This window comes from Scyliorhinus canicula, chromosome 18, assembly GCF_902713615.1.
Source record: "Scyliorhinus canicula chromosome 18, sScyCan1.1, whole genome shotgun sequence".
Classification (NCBI taxonomy): Eukaryota; Metazoa; Chordata; class Chondrichthyes; order Carcharhiniformes; family Scyliorhinidae; genus Scyliorhinus; species Scyliorhinus canicula.
In genome coordinates, this window is record NC_052163.1 from 99,408,714 (window position 1) to 99,427,642 (window position 18,929).

The window sequence follows — 18,929 nt, forward strand, 5'->3', positions numbered from 1 at the left end:
CTCTCTCTCTCTGAGTTCTCCTCCCCTTCTCTCCTGTTGCTGTTGCCTTTCTTCTGGTTTATATTCTCTTTCAAAGAGTTATTAAGTTTTAACGACTTTATTGTAAATGAGCTTGTTTCACTTTGATTGTTAAAAAGTATCTTTGATGTAAACATTTGGGCAGAACGTCACCTCTCAGATCTGATTAAAAAATGCTTTGGTTTCAATAGGTGTTACTTTTATTTCTGTGATTTTGAATCGTTTAATTTTCCAATTGTCCCCAGCTCATAACTTTGCCTTTGATTTTGACTTTAAATTATGTCTCTCGTAGACAGGTTGTCTCCAATTTTCTTTTAATTGACTTGATGTTCGTAGAATTTTACACTTAGAATTGACACCAAATTCGACAGAGCATCATCCATCCTTTCCAGCTGTTTACTCAGAGAGTTTATTTCAATTAAGGTGTGAAACTTTGCTTTTAGCTGTATGCTAAATTTAACTTGGTTATGACTTGAAAGACCTGCCGGTTTAAACATTTGTCACTTAATTCAATTGAAACTCTCATCCATGCTTTTCCAGATGCTTCCTGAGATAGTTACTTTCAATGAAGGTGTGAGCCATTGCTTTAGCTTACCACAAGGATCCTGTGTGTTTGATAAGCCTGCTTGTGAGAAAGAATCTGCATTTTATAATCCTGCTCTTTGCAGCCGCTATTAACCTTTTGTGGGATCGTTCCCTGTATCCTCGCAGACCAGATATTGCCAGATTTCCATGATTCAAATGACACATTTTTCTGTATTTTCAAGAACACAGTGAACACACTGACCCACAGTAGTGAACACACTAACCCATAGCCGTGAACACACTGACCCACAGCTGTGAACACACTGACCCACAGCAGTGAACACACTGACCCACAGTAGTGAACACACTGACCTACAGTAGTGAACACACTGACCCACAGCAGTGAACATACTGACCCACAGTAGTGAACACACTGACCCACAGCCGTGAACACACTGACCCACAGCAGTGAACACACTGACCCACAGTAGTGAACACACTGACCCACAGTAGTGAACACATTGACCCACAGCCGTGAACACATTGACCCACAGCAGTGAACATACTGTCCCACAGCAGTGAACACACTGACCCACAGCAGTGAACACACTGACCCACAGCAGTGAACACACTGACCCACAGTAGTGAACATATTGACCCACAGCAGTGAACATACTGTCCCACAGCAGTGAACACACTGACCCACAGTAGTGAACACATTGACCCACAGCAGTGAACATACTGACCCACAGTAGTGAACATACTGACCTACAGCAGTGAACACAGTGACCCACAGCAGTGAACACAGTGACCTACAGCAGTGAACACAGTGACCTACAGTAGTGAACACACTGACCCACAGTAGTGAACATACTGACCCACAGTAGTGAACACAGTGACCCACAGCAGTGAACACAGTGACCCACAGTATGGAACACACTGACCCACAGCAGTGAACACATTGACCCACAGCAGTGAACATACTGACCCACAGCAGTGAACATACTGACCCACAGCAGTGAACATACTGACCCACAGTAGTGAACATACTGTCCTACAGCAGTGAACACAGTGACCCACAGCAGTGAACACAGTGACCTACAGCAGTGAACACAGTGACCTACAGTAGTGAACACACTGACCCACAGTAGTGAACATACTGACCCACAGTAGTGAACACAGTGACCCACAGCAGTGAACACAGTGACCCACAGCAGTGAACACAGTGACCCACAGTATGGAACACACTGACCCACAGCAGTGAACACATTGACCCACAGCAGTGAACATACTGACCCACAGCAGTGAACATACTGACCCACAGCAGTGAACACAGTGTCCCACAGCAGGGAACACATTGTCCCACAGCAGTGAACACACTGACCCACAGCAGTGAACACACTGACCCACAGCAGTGAACACACTGACCCACAGCAGTGAACACATTGACCCACAGCAGTGAACATACTGACCCACAGTAGTGAACACAGTGACCCACAGCAGTGAACACAGTGACCCACAGCAGTGAACACAGTGACCCACAGCAGTGAACATACTGACCCACAGCAGTGAACACATTGACCCACAGCAGTGAACATACTGACCCACAGTAGTGAACACAGTGACCCACAGCAGTGAACACAGTGACCCACAGCAGTGAACATACTGACCCACAGCAGTGAACATACTGACCCACAGCAGTGAACACAGTGACCCACAGCAGGGAACACAGTGACCCACAGCAGTGAACACAGTGACCCACAGCAGTGAACATACTGACCCACAGCAGTGAACATACTGTCCCACAGCAGTGAACACACTGACCCACAGCAGTGAACACACTGACCCACAGCAGTGAACACACTGACCCACAGTAGTGAACATATTGACCCACAGCAGTGAACATACTGTCCCACAGCAGTGAACACACTGACCCACAGTAGTGAACACATTGACCCACAGCAGTGAACATACTGACCCACAGTAGTGAACATACTGACCTACAGCAGTGAACACAGTGACCCACAGCAGTGAACACAGTGACCTACAGCAGTGAACACAGTGACCTACAGTAGTGAACACACTGACCCACAGTAGTGAACATACTGACCCACAGTAGTGAACACAGTGACCCACAGCAGTGAACACAGTGACCCACAGTATGGAACACACTGACCCACAGCAGTGAACACATTGACCCACAGCAGTGAACATACTGACCCACAGCAGTGAACATACTGACCCACAGCAGTGAACATACTGACCCACAGTAGTGAACATACTGTCCTACAGCAGTGAACACAGTGACCCACAGCAGTGAACACAGTGACCTACAGCAGTGAACACAGTGACCTACAGTAGTGAACACACTGACCCACAGTAGTGAACATACTGACCCACAGTAGTGAACACAGTGACCCACAGCAGTGAACACAGTGACCCACAGCAGTGAACACAGTGACCCACAGTATGGAACACACTGACCCACAGCAGTGAACACATTGACCCACAGCAGTGAACATACTGACCCACAGCAGTGAACATACTGACCCACAGCAGTGAACACAGTGTCCCACAGCAGGGAACACATTGTCCCACAGCAGTGAACACACTGACCCACAGCAGTGAACACACTGACCCACAGCAGTGAACACACTGACCCACAGCAGTGAACACATTGACCCACAGCAGTGAACATACTGACCCACAGTAGTGAACACAGTGACCCACAGCAGTGAACACAGTGACCCACAGCAGTGAACACAGTGACCCACAGCAGTGAACATACTGACCCACAGCAGTGAACACATTGACCCACAGCAGTGAACATACTGACCCACAGTAGTGAACACAGTGACCCACAGCAGTGAACACAGTGACCCACAGCAGTGAACATACTGACCCACAGCAGTGAACATACTGACCCACAGCAGTGAACACAGTGACCCACAGCAGGGAACACAGTGACCCACAGCAGTGAACACAGTGACCCACAGTATGGAAAACACTGACCCAAGGTGGTGAGCCATTGATTGCAGTATGTATCACCCAAATTACACACATTCGGAGCAGTGTTCACAGCCATTCCTTTTGGCGTACACAATGTCAGAGCAGTATGCACAGCCACTCTTAACCATCTGCCCATAGTCAGAGCAGTATACACAGTTACCACTCATTGCATGTACACACAATGGAAGGAGCAATATACACACAGCCTCTCCTTACAGTTGGCACTCATCGCATGCACATAAACGTCTATGGTTACTGTATATGGTTACAAAACGTCATTGCATTGGTGTTTAAGTAGTTTGTTTAAACTGTTAGAAAAAGTCATGCTTTATAGTTTCAATATTGGAGGGAGAAACTCCAATCAGCAGGACTGTCCACATGGTCACATGACTCTTCGGTGCTCTGCACATTTTTCCAGTGAGGGAGGTGGAAGTGTCTACTCTCGCCCTCTGCTGGTTGAGCCAATCTGAATTAGAACTGCAATTACACTCAGTGATCCCGCACCAGGGTGTGGAAATCAGCCACCACTCTAATCGAGTGACTCCTGCTGTAAGCATCATGTATGTGGGCAGTAATTGTCGGTGCAGGTGAGGCTGCCTTTATATCCTGGTGGGATATCACCATCTGGGCTCACTCAAAAGAAGGATCACCCGAGTCCAGTACTGCACTGCCCCGGCAGCTGGTCTGAGTGGAACATTATTAGCGCTGAAATAACCCACACCTTCTGGTCAACAATATGAAATAGTAATGTTTATTAACAGATAGTCTAGGTAGGGCACTGAGGAGGGGAGAGGTTTGGGAGAGAGTGAAAATTACGCAAGTATAATGGAAGTGGAATCTAGAGAGGCACGGTGGCACAGCGGTTAGCACTACTGCCTCACAGTGCCAGGGACCTCTATACGGTGCTCTTTCGGAGGGTCAGTGCCAACCCAATGGGCTGAATGGCCTCCTTCTAACCTACACTGTAGGGAATCTATGACTCTATTTAAAATAAGGACATTTGCCGAGCAGTGAATGCTCACAAAGCCACAAGATGTTTGATTGAATTTTTCTTCCAAAGTCAGAAGGATTCGAGTCGTTGGCTGGGTTACCTGGGAACCCTCCAGCGTTCGGGATTCCGTGGCACCAAAGTAACCTTCAAACGCATCATCATCCACCCCTCCTTCAATACCTTCAATCTGGACTCTGATATTGCCTTAATGGAACTGTCCAAGCCTGTCACATTCTCCAAAGTCATCCAACCTGCCTGTGTACCCTCGTCTTCTCACAGATTCTCAGAGGGAATGAAATGTTATATAACAGGCTGGGGCATCACATCGGAAGCGGGTAAGTAGCAATATTACAATATATTCTGTCTATCTGAGCATTATAATGTGTGTGTGTGTGTGTGTGATTATACCTTTAGTTGGTCTCCAAAGGGAGACTGAGAGATTAAAACACAAAACCAGTGCAACTCAAAGCTGAGAGAAACGGGGCGAAATTCTCCGACCCCCCGCCCGGGGCCGCCGAAAATCCCGCCCCCGCCGTGGCAGAAATTCTCCGCCACCCGGGAATTGACGGGGGCAGGAAACACCACCCGCCGATCGGCAAGCCCCCTGCGGCGATTCTCCGGCCTGCGATGGGCCGAAGTCCCGCCGTTGGGAGGCCTCTCCCGCCGCCAAGGTTTGAACCACCTCTGGTGGCGGCGGGATCGGCAGCGCGAGCGGGCCCCCGGGGTCCTGGGGGGGCGCGGGGTGATCGGACCCCGGGGGGGTGCCCCCACGGTGGCCAGGCCCGTGATCGGGGCCCACCGATCGGCGGGTGGGCCAGTGCTGTGGGGGCACTCTTTTTCTTCCGCCGCCGCCACGGCCTCCACCATGGCGGAGGTGAAATAGAATCCCCCAGCGCGCATGCGCCGGTGGTGACGTCAGCGGCAGCTGACGCACCAGTGCATGCGCGAACGGGCGTAGGCCTTTCGGCCAGCCCCGGCACTGGGCGGTGGGCGTCAAAGGCCGCTGGAGCCGATTTGGGCGGCAGTCGGCGTGGTGCCAACCGCTCCGGCATGGGCCTAGCCCCTCAATGTGAGGCCCGGAGTGGTTGGCGCCACTCCGCTACGCCGGGACCCCCGCCCCGCCGGTTAGGGGAGAATCCCACCACAGGTGAGAGAGAAAATCAGAGTAAGAAGTCTTACAACACCAGGTTAAAGTCCAACATGTTTGTTTCAAACACTAGCTTTCGGAGCACAGCTCCTTCCACAGGTGATTCACAACGGCTGCAGGTAGGTTTTGAGGAATGTCTTAAATGAGGGAGGGAGATGGAAAGATATGGAAGAGGGCACGGGGGTTGCTTTGCAGAATTTAGGGTTGAGGCAACTGCAAGGCTCGGCCACCAATAGTGGATCAATTAAAACTGGGGATTCACAAGAAGCCAGAATTTGTGGCAATATCTCAGAGGGCTACCGGGCTTCTGGAGATTGCAGGGATAGTTAGGGATGAGACCATGGAGAGATGTGAATACAAGAATGAGAATTTTAAAATCAAGATATTAATTGTAGCCAATGTAAGCCAGTGAGCAACGGAACTGATGTGGTAGTGGGACTTGATGCGAGTAAGGAGACTGGCAGCAGTGGTTTGGATGACCTTAGGTTTATGGAGGTTAGAACATGGGAATCCAGCCAGGTTGGAATAATTGGAAATCAATCCCCTGGAAATGGTGAAAATAGCCAGACAGGAGGGTTTGTATCTCAGGAGCTCTGTGGACAGGAGCTGTATTGGCTGTACCAAGACAGGACCTGCTGTACACATTGAATGGAACATTCATGAACGGATATGACCATTACATGCTGAGAAGTGTTGCAATAAATCTTCCACTTGTCCTTCCTACTCTAGAATATAAACGTGGTGAGGTTCTGAAGAAGGAGCCTTTATTTATTTTATAGAATTAACCATTAACTATCTCTGCACCATGCAGGTTATCTGTCTTATCTGCTGAAGAAAGCTCAAGTAAATCTGATCAGTGACTATTTGTGTCAGAAACTGTATGGCAGCCAGATCACTCCCAGAATGTTTTGTGCTGGGAGACTGAATGGAGGAGTGGACACATGCCAGGTAAGCGTTCAAAGATCAGCCAGCAGAGCTTGGGAAGCATGTAGCAGCATAAGTTAATGACGGAGTTTTCAGAGAGTTGGACAAAATAGCACTCTAGAGACAGTTTCACTTGCTTCCCAATCCTGTTAGTGATGAATTTTGTTCACCTTGCAGTTTCTTGAACAGTGCATATTTGAGGATTTTTTCAATACTGAGGTTTGCCCTGTGCCTGTGAAATGTGGCCCCTGACACTTCAGTCCCGCTATGCTTTTATTTTATTCAGTCAAGGGATGTTGGCTTCGCTAGCTGGGCCAGCATTCATTGCCCATCCCTAAATGCCCTTGAGAAGGTGTGGGTGAGTTGCCTTCTTAAACTGCTGCGGTCCATGTGGTGTAGATGCACCCACAGTGCTGTTGGGTGGGGGGGGTTCCTGGATTTTGACCCAGCAGCAGTGAAGGAACGGCCATATATTTCCAAGTCAGGATTGTAAGTGGTTCGGAGGAGAACCTCCAGGTGGTGGTGTCCCCATGTATCTGCCGCCGTTGTAGTGGTCGTGGGTTTGGAGGGTGTTGCCTAAGGAGCCTTGATGAGTTCCTGCAGTAGATGGTACACACTGCTGTTACTATGTGTCGATGGAAAGTGGAGAGTATTCCATCACACTCTTGATGTGCTTTGTAGATGGTGGACAGGCATTTGGAGTCAGCAGGAGAATTACCCCTCATCAGGATTCCTAGCTTCTGACCTGCTCTTGTAGCCACAGTATTTATATGGCAAGTCCAGTTGAATTTCTGGTCAATGGTAACCCCTAGGGTGTTGATTGTGGGGGATTTAGTGATGGTAATGCCATTGAATGTTAGAATCTCTCTTGTTGGAGATGGTCATTGTCTGGCACTAGTGTGGTACTAGTGTAGTTAGCCACTTATCAGCCCAAATCTTGATATTGTCCAGGTCATGTTGCATTTGCACATGGACTGCTTCAGTATCTGAAGAGTCTTGAATGGTGCTTTACATTGTGGAATTAGCTTTAAGTGTCAGCATACAGAGGTGGCATTTCCCTCGCTGCGTGAAGAATGTAAGGAGATAACTGTGCAACAAGGGTTTTGTTTTGGTGGAAACCTATACCAATGGAGCATAACATTTCCGGGAGATCGATAACTCAAACCAGCCATGTTCCCGCTGGCAGATTAGATCCATAGCTCACTGGGCTAAATTGCCAGCTTTTAAAGCAGACCAAGCAGGCCAGCAGCACGGTTCGATTCCCGTACCAGCCTCCCCGAACAGGCGCTGGAATGTGGCGACTAGGGGCTTTTCACAGTAACTTCATTGAAGCCTACTTGTGACAATAAGCGATTTTCATTTTATTTTCATTTTCATATTGAGGATTAAGTATCCCAGAGGACCAAATTAAAAATGAGAATGTTAGGAGCAAGAATAGAAAAAAAATTAACTTATATTTACATACATTTATGTAAACCTCTCAAAGCACTTCACCAAAGCAAATGAATATCATTTTGAAACATAATTACTGTATTATGTAACAATAATAATCTTTATTAGTGTCACGAGTAGGCTTACATTAACACTGCAATGAAGTTACTCTGAAATTCCCCAGTTCTCCACACTCCTGTTCGGGTACAGTGAGGGAGAATTCAGATTGTCCCATTCACCTAACAAGCACGTCTGTTCGGGACTTGTGGGAGGAAACCGGAGCACCCGGACGAAACCCACGCAGACGCGGGGAGAACGTGCAGACACCGCACAGACAGTGACCCAAGCCGGGAATTGAACTCAGGTCCCTGGCACTGTGAAACAACAGTGCTAACCACTGTGGTACGGTGCTGCCTCTGTAGGCAAATGTGGCAACAATTTTTGCCTAGCAAGCTCCAGCATTTGGCAAATGGAAGAATAACCAGATACTTTGTGTCTGATTTTATTGGTTAAGTGATAATGAACACCAGAAGAACTTTCCTGTACGCCTTTCAGTAACACCATGGGATTTTTTTTTTAACTGTAAATCTGAACAAGCAGTCAGGACCTCCAGTTATCTTCTCTGAAGTCTACGTGTTTTCGCCCAAAAGGTCGTTATGGAGTTATGGAATCAGTTACTGGAGAACAACGTTGAAAAGCAAAACTGTAGCAATGGGAGAGACAGAGAGAGACAGAGAGAGTGAGAGAGAGCATTAAATGCAATCATGGCTGATCTCCTCTCGGCTTCATCTCCACCTTCCTGCCCACTCTACATAACCCTTCATCCTGCGACTAATTAAAAACCTATCTATCTCCTCCTTAAATTTGTTTAGTGTTCTGATGTCCACTGCAATGTGGGGTACAGAATTCCACAGATTCATGACCCTTTGACTGAAGTAATTTGCTTAAATCTGCCACCCCTGTGGGAAGGGAATGATGGATATGATATTGCGATATACAAGTAGGCAGTGAAAAGATGGAAAGGTTAAGAAGAGGAACACGGGGTGGGATTCTCCAATAACATAGAACATACAGTGCAGAAGGAGGCCAGTTGGCCCATCGAGCCTGCACCGACCCACTTAAGCCCTCACTTCCACCCTATCCCTAACTCAATAACCTCTCCTCACCTTTTTGGTTACTAAGGGCAATTTATCTTGGCCAATCCACCTAACCTGCACGTCTTTGGATTGTGGGAGGAAACCGGAGCACCCGGAGGAAACCCACGCAGACACGGGTAGAACGTGCAGACTCCGCACAGAAAGTGACCCAGCGGAGAATCCAACCTGGGACCCTGGCGCTGTGAAGCCACAGTGCTATCCACTTGTGCTACCGTGCTGCCCTTAATGGGACTATGTTCCCACACCTGCCAAGAAACACGCGCGAATCACTCTGGACTTACCTGGAGAAAGTCCAGAGTGAGTCTCCAAACTGGAGGGGGCTAGCAGGGCCCCGGAGTAGTCCTTGCAGCACTGGCTTCTGATACGGGGCCCTGCACCTCCAGTCGGGGGTCCGCACATGCGCACGGCGGCGCCCTGTGTCGGCCGCCCCACGTGACATGGCCGACCCACACCACGGACCAGCACCAAGAAAATAGGCCCCCCCAGATCGCGCTCGCCCGTGGATCGGTGGCCCCCAATCGATAGCCTGGCCGTCCTGGAGGCCTCCCCCTGTGAATGACCCCCCCGCCCCCCGCCAACCAGGGTGGCCGCGGGGAACTCGGCCGGCTGCACTTGGAGAATCGCCGGGGGGCACCTCTTTCAATCGCCCCGACCAGCGTCGCGTCGACTGTGCGTGCCCGATTGGCGGCGATTCTCTGGGGACCAGAGAATCGTGGGAGCGGCGTCGGACCCGATTTCGGGTTTCACGCCCATTCTCCGCCGCTGCACTGACCGTGATTTCGGCGTCGAGGCTCGAAAAATCCCGCCCATGGTGAGTGGCCATAAGCATGGAGTCAAGGGATTTGGTGACAATGTGGATAATGGGATTGAGTGATATGGTGAGCGATGAATTAATTGAGACGATCAAAAGATGGGTAGGTGAGGTTAATGGGTAGGACGGGAACCTGTGTCAATGCAGTTGACAAGGTGGATAGGTGGGGTTCACTGGATGTTGTGAGAATGTGGGATAATGGACATGGTGATAAGGTGGGCTCGAGGGATATGGTAAGTAAACAGCATTAACGAATATGATGACAAGGTGGGTGGGTGTGGCTGAACTATGAAAAGGAATTCTTTTTATTGGGTCCGATTAGCCTTTCTGTGTAAAAATGTTACATTGCAGGCAGGGGATGTGGTAGTGTAAGTCGATTTAAAGATGTGCTTGTTAGGTGAATTGGACATTCTGAATTCTCCCCCTGCACCTGAACCAGCGCTGTAGTGTGGCAACTCATGGATTTTCACAGTAACTTCATTGCAGTGTTAATGTAAGCCTACTGGTGACACTAATAAAGATTATTATTATTATTATTGGTGTCCTTAGACTAGCACAAAGTGCTAATCGTACTAGGTCATGGAGAGTTAATGGAACTACCCTGTCAATTATCAGATTCCAGACCTTATTTGAGTCCTTGTCAGTCAAACTAGAACTTTGATATTTAATGGGCGCGATTCTCCGAGCCCCGTGCCGGGCCGGAGAATCGCCGCAACCACGCCACGCCGCCCCGATGCTGATGCGCGGTTCTCCAGGGTGCGGAGAATCAACGCCATTTGCGCCGGCGCGTTTGGCACAGTGCAGGTCGCGGACCGCTTTCAATGGCTGGGCCGTCGATTCTCTGACCTGGATGGGCCGAGCGGCTGCGCCGAAATGGCAGAGTCCCGCCAGCGCCGTTCATCCCTGGTTGCTGCCGGCAGGAAATCTGCGCGAAGGGTCGGGGGGCGGCCTGTGGGGGGGAGGGGGGGGCTCCGTCCCTAGGGGGGGCCTCCGATGGGGTCTGGCCCACGATCAGGGCCCACCGATCGCCGGGCCGGCCTCTTCCCCCCCCCCTACTTTTTTGCGTGGCCGGCCCCTGAACCCCCATGCCATGTTGCGTAGGGGCCGGCGCGCTGAAGAAGGTCCCCGTGCATGCGCGGGTTGGCGTGAACCGCTCCAGCGCCGTGCTGGCCCTCTGTGGGGGCCAGAGTCGGTTGTCCCCGCACCCGTTTCGTGCCGTCGTGAAACGCGACGACGTTCACGACGGCGCGAACACTTAGTCTCCGTTTTGGAGAATCGGCCCTGTATCTGCACCCATCAGGATCAGGTGACCAGGATAAGCATCCTGAGTGGGTATTTTCACCGAATGTCACATGATTAGTGTATTCTGCAGCAACATAACACCAGATTTTAACATTCAGAGCCTGAAGAAGATGTCATATTCAGTGAGTGATCACAAACTGTGTGCATGTTATTGCGGAGTATTCCACATATCTCCAAATCACTGTCTAATGCCTCTCAGTGACTTGGTCACCCTCACAAATGTTCAAGATGTCCTCTCTGGTATCAAAGGTATTAAAATGAGCTAACAGCACAGGAGTAGTGATCAACAGATCTGTCTGAGACAAGAACTTAATCCTATCCACTGTGTGTGGAGTAATGGTGGGTTTGTTTTCACAGGGTGATTCTGGCGGCCCACTGGTTTGCAGGGAGTCCTCTGGAAAGTGGTTCCTTGTTGGAATTACGAGCTGGGGAGTCGGCTGTGCAAGAGCTAACGCACCTGGTGTCTACAGCAGAGTTACAGCACTTCGCAGTTTCATTGCACAATATGTTTACTGAAGGCGAAAAAGATCTGAAATTATTTTGGATTTAATCAAACATTGTTCCACACACAATGGGACTCAACTCTGTGTGTGCGTCTTTCACTGGGGCTATGGGACCCCATCAATTCTCTTCATTTCAGACACCCTGTGACCTGTTCTCAGCCTTCAGTACAATTTCTACAACTATTTCATTTGTGCAGGAGTAACGATTTTAATGAAATGAGATGTACTTGAATCTGATTCGTTGAAATATTTTTGAACTGATCCTGATTTTATGCTTTTTGGTTCTAACAGATCATTTGAAATGTTGGATATCATTCTTTTTGTCACGGCACGTAATTGTCAATGTCTGACCTACCTATCTGCAGCAGTTTGCAGAAGATATATGATAGGGGAATTTATATTTAATCTATTCTCTGACTTAAAGGAGTTTAAAGATCACCTTAACATTGCTTTTCCAAATCTCTGAATCCAGTTATGTCAGGCTGAGAGAATCATAGAATCCCTACACTGCAGAAGGAGGCCATTTGGCCCGTCGGGTCTGCACCGACCTTCTGCAAGAGCGCCCTAACCTAGGCCCACTCCCCCACCCTATCCCCTAACTCCACCTAACCTTTGGACACTCAGGGCACATTTAGCATGGCCAGTCCACCTAACCTGCATATCTTTGGCTGTGGGAGGAAACCGGAGCTCCCGGAGGAAACCCACGCACACAGGGTGGGAAAGTGCAAACTCCACACAGACACTAGAAAGTAACAATTACTCTTGGTGATGCTATTGGTTGAACTTTTAATGTGTTCAAGCAAGTTCTCAAACCTACAACAATGCAGAGGAGTTTGCACCTGTTCAGCATGTCACTCACAGTATTTTCAGGCTTATAAGATCTTCAGAATCACCAAATAGAATGATGGTTATAGAACATAGAACATATGATCCCTGCTGATGTTAATACTGGGCAAGTCAGGTCCCAAAGTGAAACCTGGCTTGATAGATCTATCTTTGTTTTTTTTTAAAGAAAAATGTTGAGGTCAGTTACAGAACATATTCGTAAGAGTCTTTAACACAAAGAATAAAATGTTTATTAAACAAGGGGAACTATATCACACTAGACAAAGGGGTTGGAAAGATTTTGATACAAACACCAGAAAATGATTCAAACTCACATTACTCCTTTTATCCCAGAAATAACTTTACAGACAAAAAACCTCAGCCAGTGAAGATCTACCTCTAACTTAACACCAAGGCTTCTTGCTTGGGCTGGCTCAGTTGCAAACAGCGGATTTCTGAGCATTCACTAGATGCTTTCCCCCCAACTGGTATCCCCCGCTGAGACACCCAAAAACCACAATCCAAAAATTATAATACTTCAACTTCAGGGCAAACACATGAGTTCCATAAACTCAGCTCCTTAATCTTGCAGGATTTCTTACCAGAGAACTTAGAATGTCTGTCTCAACACTCTAGCTTACAGACACTGACTAACTGTCCTCCTGTCTTTCCCTGTGTCCCCGGACTCCTGTCGCTGGGCAACAGCAGTTTTTTCTACTTAATTTTTTCACTCTAAATTCACAGAACTACTAACCCCTTTGTAACTCATCTCTTCACTTCAAAGGTGCCTCCAGACTTCCCGGCACACAGCTCAGAAACAACTCTAAATATCATAGAATCATAGAATCTACAGTGTAGAAGGAGGCCATTCGGCCCATTGAGTCTGCACCAGCCATAGGAAAGAGCACCCTGCACCTCCACCCTATCCCCAAAACCCACCTAACCTTTTCTTTGGACACTAAGGGCAATTTAGCATGGCCAATCCACCTAATTTGCACATCTTGGACTATGGGAGGAAACCAGAGCACCCGGAGGTAACTCACACAGACACGAGGAGAACGTGCAGACTCCACACAGACAGTGACCCAAGCCGTGAATTGAACCTGGGACCATGGAGCTGTGAAGCAAAAGTGCTAACCACAAGGCCACCGTGCCGCCCGTTGTGCTACCGTGCCATGTTTCATGTTTTATCTTCCTGAACATACAAATACAAATTAAACTTAAAGTTATGCATTGTTCCCAACATAATACATTATGGGTAGCATGGGAGCACAGTTGTTAGCACTGTTGCTTCACAACGCCAGGGACCCAGGTTCGATTCCCGGCTTGGGTCACTGTCTGTGCGGAGTCTGCACGTTCTCCCTGTGTCTGCGTGGGTTTCCTCCAGGTGCACCGATTTCCTCCCATAAGTTCCAAAAGACGTGCCGTTAGGTGAATTGGGCATTCTGAATTCTCCCGCCGTGTACCCGAACAGGTGCCGGAATGTGGTGATGAGGGGCTTTTCACAGTAACTTCATTGTAACGTTAATGTAAGCCTACTTGTGACAATAAAGATTATTATTATACTGAGGGTTTCGGCAAGTATAGAGTGGTGCATTATCTTGTAAATTTAGGATACACATTGGGAAATGATAATGGTAATTTGCCGATAAATAAGATGAATCGCTTTGAAGTAATGATTTATCTGAATTGAAACAAGTATCTTTTTCTATTCTGTAAATTTCCGTATGATCAACAGAAACTAAGTGTTTGTATTTTCCAGAATGTTTTGCAATGTATTTGTATTACAACTCCAGTATTGCTCATTGTGTGCATGACAAATATTGTCGAGTGTGTCTGGAAACCACTACTTCGAAGGATTAACAGCAGTGTTGCTTTTTACACCACGAGATTAAAAGCTGGAGTTTGAAACAGGACAAGAATTCTGACAAATTCTACGATTTGGCCAGACAAAGAATCAGTTTACAGTTTAGTCGGGTGTACTCCGACTTTCTGAAGGAGGACCCTACCTAGGCCCACTTGCCAAAAACACCACCTAATCTTTGGACACCAAAGGGCAATCTAGCATGGCCAATCCATGTAATCTACACATCTTTGAACCGCTGCTGTTCATGTGGCGTACGTACACCACAGCGCTTTGAGGAAGGGAAGTCCAGGATATTGATCCTGCAACAGTGATGGAACGGTGATATAGTTCCTAATCAGGATGATGTGTGGCTCAGAGCCGGGTAACAGGTGGTGTTCCTGTGCATATACTGCTCTTGTCCTAGATGGTCAGGGTCATGGGTTTAGAAGGTGTTTTCAAGGAACTTTGGTGAGTTACTGCAGTGCATCCTATATATGGTAAACACTACTACTACTGTGCACCAATGATGGGGAAAGTAATTGTTTAAGTTAGTGAACAGAAATGTGATCAAGTGGGACCTTTGTCCTGGGTTTTTTTAAACAAAAACTTAAACACCAGGCCAAAAACTACAAATTTGTTTATCGAAAGATCATGGAATGATGAAGTAAAGCAAGATGGTTAAATAGCAGAAGAGCAATCACTGAGGAAAGTAGCCAACTTTTGGAGGCAACCTTATACCAATAGTAGGAATATTACAAGTAAAATGAAGGGAAAAAACACCAGGGTGAGGTTGATTTGTTAGCAATTGGAGATTTGACTGCAGCTTGGGTTAGAATGAGACAGAATTATAAATCAAGCTATGGGATTCATAGAACGTCTTGAGGCACTGTTGGTAGCATCCCTGCCTCTCAGTCAGAAGCTCTGGGTTCAGATGTCACTCTAAGACTTGATGGTCAAGGATGGCACATTCATAACATGGTCAAACAGATCGATTATCACCCTGACAATCCTTCCAAAATGTGCCAATAGCAGGTGGTGAAGCATGGGAGAGATTCCTGCCCATGTGATGGAAAGAATGTTGGTGCTTCCACCATCAATGTCCACAGCTCCAGACTACAATATACATGTAAAAATGCATTGTCGCAGCAATCACGGCACACAGTTAGTATGTGCATGTGCAGATCAGGCACGGTAGCATTGTGGATAGCACAATCGCTTCACAGCTACAGGGTCCCAGGTTCGATTCCGGCTTGGGTCACTGTCTGTGCGGAGTCTGTACATCCTCCCCGTGTGTGCGTGGGTTTCCTCTGGGTGCTCCGGTTTCCTCCCACAGTCCAAAGATGTGCAGGTTAGGTGGATTGGCCATGATAAATTGCCCTTAGTGTCCACAATTGCCCTTAGTGTTGGGTGTGGTTACTGGGTTATGGGGATAGGGTGGAGTTGTTGACCTTGGGTAGGGTGCTCTTTCCAAGAGCCAGTGCAGACTCGATGGGCTGAATGACCTCCTTCTGCACTGTAAATTCTATGATATCTATGATAACCCCCTTGAATAAGAGAGAATTAAACTATTTCCCCTTGACATTCAATGGCATTACCATCACTGAATCCCCCACTATCCTGGGGTGAGGATTACTACCAACCAAAAACTGAACTGGACTGGCCATATGAATACCAGGCAGAATTCTCCATCCAGAAACACTGGAATCGCAAATCGTGATCGGGCAGAGAATCGGGCATCAGCCGAAAATCAAGATTGGGGTCAGACATGCAACAGACCGCCGTACTCTGTTGCCTTGATGGCGGCGTGAATACGTTCCACGTCTCGCGCTAGTGTGGATGTGCAAAATGTACATTAGGATTTGTTAACATATCATTAATGGACCCGACCCAGTAGTCTCCGGCCTCCTGCATGCTCCGCCTCCGCCAGGCAGAAGTGACATTGGTGCGGTTCACTTGCAGTATTTATAAACAGGGAGCGGGCGGCATGGCTGCTGAGGGAGAGAGAGCAGGTACGAGAAGTTTCCAAAGGTGGGCTGCCATTTGTGCCGCTAGCTGGGGGTGTCTGCCAGGGCTGGGTGGAGTAGTGAGGGCGAGGGCGACCAGGAGATGGGCCGTGAGTTTGGGGTGTTCCCCGGGACTGGGTTGTCAAGGCATGGACCACCATTGCCATAGCCTGCAAGGTTGGCTGCGCACTCTGTTCCATAAATGTGCTGAGCCACCGGCCATATGGATGCCCCTTCCCCCCCAGGCCACACCCCTAGAATCCTTCAATGGGATGGGTGTGGTCCAGTGCAGCCAGAGTCCCACCAGGTGCTGGCACTCCTCAGTGCATCCATCCGAGGCACTGCCCCACTGCAGGGGGAGTCCAGAGTGCAGATGTATGCACTGTGGCCTTTGGCACTCACCCTGACACTGTCTCTCCCAGGGCGGATGCCCCACAATGGCACTATCAGCTAGCCCATCGCGTAGGACCAGCGGCGGTTACTAAATCCCGCATGTCCATTGCGCCTTTGCTCCCATCCACCCTGCCCCAAGACAGGTAGGCACAACCCATGCAATGCAGAGAGGACACACTGCACATCACAGCTATGGTTCCAACAAGTGCCCACCGCTCTTGCCCAGCCCCATTCATGGGCCCTGCCTGCAAGCTTGCCACTGGCGCATGAGGGGATGGCATTCATCAACTGGAAGGGCTGCCACTTGATGAATGTGCAGTTGGTGTGTGACTACCAGATGCACATCATACCCGTCTGCGCCCAGCAACCAGGCAGCGTGCATGATGCTTTCATCCTGCTACACTCGTAGGTGGCTGACACCATCGAGGCGCTCTCCTGGTGAGGGGCTGGCTCTTGGGACGATCGTGGCTAATGACGCCTATCCAGCATTGCCGGCCTAACACACCCCACCACTTCCCCCCCACCCTCTACACCCAGCTCAGCCCAGCCCATCACTCACACACTTCAGATTGAGGACCGAGGCGGTTCGGAACGACAGTGAACTCGTGTTGATTTGTGAGTGCTGTACAATATGCAAAATAACTGTGTCCTAGCCCCCTAATGCTATGCTGTATGACGGCACGGTGGCAGTGGTTAGCACTGCTGTCTCATAGCGTCAGGGACCTGGGTTTAATTACAGCCTCAGGTTATTGTCTGTGTGAAGTTCGTATGTTCTCCGTGTCTGCGTGGGTTTCCTCTGGGTGCTCCGGTTTCCTTCCACAGTAAAGGTGCGCAGATTCAGTGGATTGGTCATACTAAATTGTCCATAGCGCGCAAAAGGTTATGGGGGTCACAGGGATAGGATGAGGGACTGTGTCTTTGTAGGGTGCTCGTTCAGAGGGTCAATGGAGACTCGATGAGCTGAATGGTCCCCCTTCTGCACTGTAGGGATTTTATTATTCTATGTGCTGCATTTGTGGAAACTTAATTAGTGTCTACCTTTCTAATCTTACATGTCCAAACGCTCAGTCGAGGTTGGTTCCTGGGCTGTGCATCAGAAGTGGAGGCGGCCAGCTGTTTCTCTCACCCTGCGACCTGGGTCCCCTTTGACGGCTATCCTCTGGAGTGACTGGGCCTGGATAGTGCCACTGTGTTCTGCTACTGTCCATCAGAGCGCCAGGGACAGATGAGGGGGATTCAGAGGTGCTCCCCTGTGGCAGTCATCGGCACGGGCCCCATTACCTCCTCCTCCTTTAGGGTGCCCGATGGCCCCAGGGCTACTCCTTGGGATAGGCGTGCACCGGAGTGAGCTCCGGGGGCTCTGCCGTCACCTGGTGCTGCCAGTCCTGGAGGTCTGCTCTCATCTCTAACAGGTCTCAATGCTCTAGGCTATGGAGCACAGGGACTGTGCTCAGCACTTGACGTCTGCAGCCTTGGCCCATTGTGACTGGGTCGCGCCCTGGAGCACCGCAGCAATGTTCATGTGGCCCTGGTACAGGGCTGCCTGTGACATGGCTGCTCTGTCCTGCGCATCAGCCACCACCCACAGGCCTGGACATCCTGATCCCATGGCTGTGACCCCCGCACCAAAGGCCTCCATTGCAGACGCCATCCATGTGGTGTTGGCCTGGGTGACATACATTGTCGGCAGCGCCTGCTGCTCCTGCAATGGTTGGACTTCTCCAACTGAAACTGCAGGTGCTTGACGTTTGCTGACACCCCCTTCTGTTGTCCCCAGCTCTGCACCTGCATCTCCAACATTGATGGGACTGCCCTTTCTGGAAGCGTTAGACATGTCGGCAGCTAGTCCCTGCAGGTTGAGCCACAACCCTCCCCTGACCATCCCCTCACTTGAGGGTTCCTACCTCTACTTGCTGCACTGCTGCATGTGTGTTGTGCGCACCAGATAGTGCCCCAGGAGCCTCTTCACCAACGTGCTCAATCGAGAGGAGTATCTCTGGGACAGTGGAGGGCGTTGGTGACATCATTGATGAGAGGTCAGTGT

General features: G+C 49.2%; 1 protein-coding gene across 1 annotated transcript in view; it reads left to right on the forward strand.

Annotated features, from left to right (window-relative positions):
* tmprss9 (transmembrane serine protease 9) overlaps positions 1–12,373 on the forward strand; it is a 57,388-nt gene extending 45,015 nt beyond the window's left edge. Inside the window, exons 11-13 of the mRNA XM_038778262.1 lie at positions 4,613–4,878; positions 6,502–6,638; positions 11,673–12,373. Of these exons, the coding sequence (XP_038634190.1) occupies positions 4,613–4,878; positions 6,502–6,638; positions 11,673–11,831 (562 nt within the window). The 3' untranslated portion in view covers positions 11,832–12,373. The remainder of the gene's footprint in view (positions 1–4,612; positions 4,879–6,501; positions 6,639–11,672) is intronic.
* The last annotated feature ends 6,556 nt before the right edge of the window (positions 12,374–18,929 follow it).